Genomic DNA, 2,730 nt, shown 5'->3' with positions numbered 1-2,730 from the left:
TTTTTCATAGAAAAGAGGACTGAGTTTTATTTAGTATGTGTGTCGTTAGTTTCTACTGGAACACATTAACAAAAACTTTGTACACAAAACAACAAAATCATTTCAGAGAAAAAAAACAGGAAATAAGCAATAATATAAATAAAACAAACTCCACCTACTGTGTGTAGAACAAACACATCATTTTTGTATATTTTTATATATAATACTACTGAATATAGACCAATCAACACTAAAGTTACAATCCGAGAAGAAATAGAAAATAAGAGTAAAAATATTAACGTCCATGTGATAAATCATTAAATGTTTGCAGGCGGAGTCAAAGAAGGCACATGGTGAGTGGGAGCTCCGCCCACCACGTCTAAGCTCCGCCCAATGAGAGTAAATGTGTGTAAATGAGACTCAGTGTGCTGTAGGAGGTAAAACCCTCTCACTGACTTACAGTATTGTTATAGCAGTGACACACTGAATCACCATGATCATGTTAATATACACACAACTCCTCCTCCTCCTCCTCCTCCTCCTCCTCCTCATCATCATCATCATCATCATCTTCACCACGCAGCTCAGTGGTGCTCATGATCACTCACATCCATCTACAGGCAGGCGTTATAACAACAACAACAACAACAACAACAAAGAAAATGGCCTTGTTTTGGTTAATAAAGAATTAATCATTTAGAATAATAATAATAATAATAATAATAATAATAATAATAATAATAATAATAATAATAATGATAAAAGTTAGATCTTCGAATGTGCAGGTGAAATGTCCTTCTGAAACCTGACAATTAAACTCACTCCATTGTGTGTGTGTGTGTGTGTGTGTGTGTGTGTGTGTGTGTGTGTGTGTGTGTGTGTGTGAGTGTGTGTGTACATGCATGCAAACTATGTATTCTGTTCATGTTCTGTTAGCCCCGCCCACCTGTGTGTGATCAGCCACAGTGACAGTTACACAAATGTTCATCATCGGTTAGTCTCTTTGCAGTGTGTGTGTGTGTGTGTGTGTGTGTGTGTGTGTGTGTGTGTGTGTGTGTGTGTGTGTGTTGCTAGTGGCTGTGAAATATTCTTTCACATTGAAGATGAGACCTGTGTGTGTGAGACAAAATCGTTATTGTTAATCCGTTTTCATCATCATCATAATCATGTCTCTTTTTCAGGTGTGTGTGTGTGTGTGCATTATGGCCGGGTCAGGGTGGTATACACAGGCTGTTCCCAGTGGGTGGGACTATTCCCAGGGGCGGGGTCAGTGATTGCAGTGTAAATAGGCCTCTGGGCGGAGCTCATGTAGGAGAAGGCGGAGTAAAGCCCTGACTGGCCCGAGTGTGTGTAATATGAACTGGATGCTTGGTGATCTCCATATTCAGCAAATGGTGCCGCCCTGGAGGCCAAAGAGGGGAAGGCAGAGCCATAATGAGGCAAGCTGAGAGGTGTGTATGTGACATGAGCCGATGCTCCACCCCCTGAAGTAGAAGCCCCACCCACCGATGTATCAGCATTAGCCGAGAAATGTGTCTCGCTCTTGATCTGTGGTTTTCCACCTTCTGAGCTTAGCTGCTGTTTCGAGAGCCAATAGGAGTAAGGAGATGGAGATGGGGCGGGGCAGGAGGAGGAGCCTGAGCCTGATGGGTGGTGCCCATTCGGAGGCAGGTACTGGTCAAACTCATTGACATCAAACGGCTCCATGTTGGCCATCACGTCATGGCTGATCTCACCAATGTCCACGTTCACGAAATCCAGGTGAGGTTTCGAGGAAGAGGAAGAAGATGAAGAGGCAGAGCTTCCATCTGCCCCAACTCCCAGCCCTCTGGCCCCACCCTCTCTCTTCCCCTCACCTGACTTGCCACCCTGGAGCTCTGTTTTGGGAGTAGTGGGCGGAGTCGGGGGGCTGTGGTTGGAACCTGAACATGGACAGAAGGAAAGATCGAGATTTAGAGACTGTGTGTATGAACACATATATATACACACACACACACACACACACACACACACACACACACACGTACATGTGTATAAAGTCTCACCTGCAGGGTGGTTGTGGTGTCCATCAGAGAGAGGAGACCCTGCCCCAGCACCATGCCCTGCCTCCAAGTGGAGGCTCTTGTAATGTGATTGGCTGTGAGTGACATCACCTTCAGAGTGGGCGTCGCTGTCAGTGCTGGATCCCGGCTTCCCGTTCTTCCGCCTCCTGGGCTGGTATTTATACTCTGGATAATCTTTCTTATGTTGCTTCCTCAGACGCTCCGCCTCCTCGATGAAGGGCCGCTTATCATTCTCGTTCAGGAGCCTACAGCATACACACACACACACACACACACACACACACACACACACACACACACACACAATGTTGAAATAGTTGGGAGGTGTAGGGAAGGGATGACTGTGGTGTCAGATAGATAGATAGATAGATAGATAGATAGATAGATAGATAGATAGATAGATAGATAGATAGATAGATAGATAGACGAAAGGATGGACGGACGGTTGGACAGACTCTCAGACAGACAGACAGACAGACAGAAAGGTGCACACCTCCACAGCTTGCCGAGGGTTTTGCTGAGCTCAGCGTTGTGTAGATGAGGGTACTGGTCGGCGAGTTTGCGGCGTGCGGCCTGAGCCCACACCATGAAGGCGTTCATGGGCCTCTTGACATGCGGTTTGCTCTTGCTGCCTGTGGTGACGCGCACTGGCATGGGCACTAGAGTCCAGTCGTACCCGTTCAGCACC

At 46.3% G+C, this 2,730-nt stretch overlaps 1 protein-coding gene across 1 annotated transcript in view; it reads right to left on the bottom strand.

The window, feature by feature from the left end:
- sox10 (SRY-box transcription factor 10) overlaps positions 1 to 2,730 on the bottom strand; it is a 6,468-nt gene continuing 3,738 nt past the window's right edge. The window contains exons 2-4 of the mRNA XM_046844480.1: positions 2,536 to 2,730; positions 2,025 to 2,287; positions 1 to 1,901 (exon numbers count right to left, since the gene is read on the bottom strand). The exon at positions 2,536 to 2,730 is cut by the window's right edge and continues 438 nt beyond it. Of these exons, the coding sequence (XP_046700436.1) occupies positions 1,180 to 1,901; positions 2,025 to 2,287; positions 2,536 to 2,730 (1,180 nt within the window). The 3' untranslated portion in view covers positions 1 to 1,179. The remainder of the gene's footprint in view (positions 1,902 to 2,024; positions 2,288 to 2,535) is intronic.

The sequence above is a fragment of the Silurus meridionalis genome, chromosome 29 (assembly GCF_014805685.1).
Source record: "Silurus meridionalis isolate SWU-2019-XX chromosome 29, ASM1480568v1, whole genome shotgun sequence".
NCBI classification, from domain to species: Eukaryota; Metazoa; Chordata; class Actinopteri; order Siluriformes; family Siluridae; genus Silurus; species Silurus meridionalis.
The sequence above is the reverse complement of the archived record's forward strand: the minus strand, read 5'-3'. Positions and strand labels throughout refer to the sequence as shown.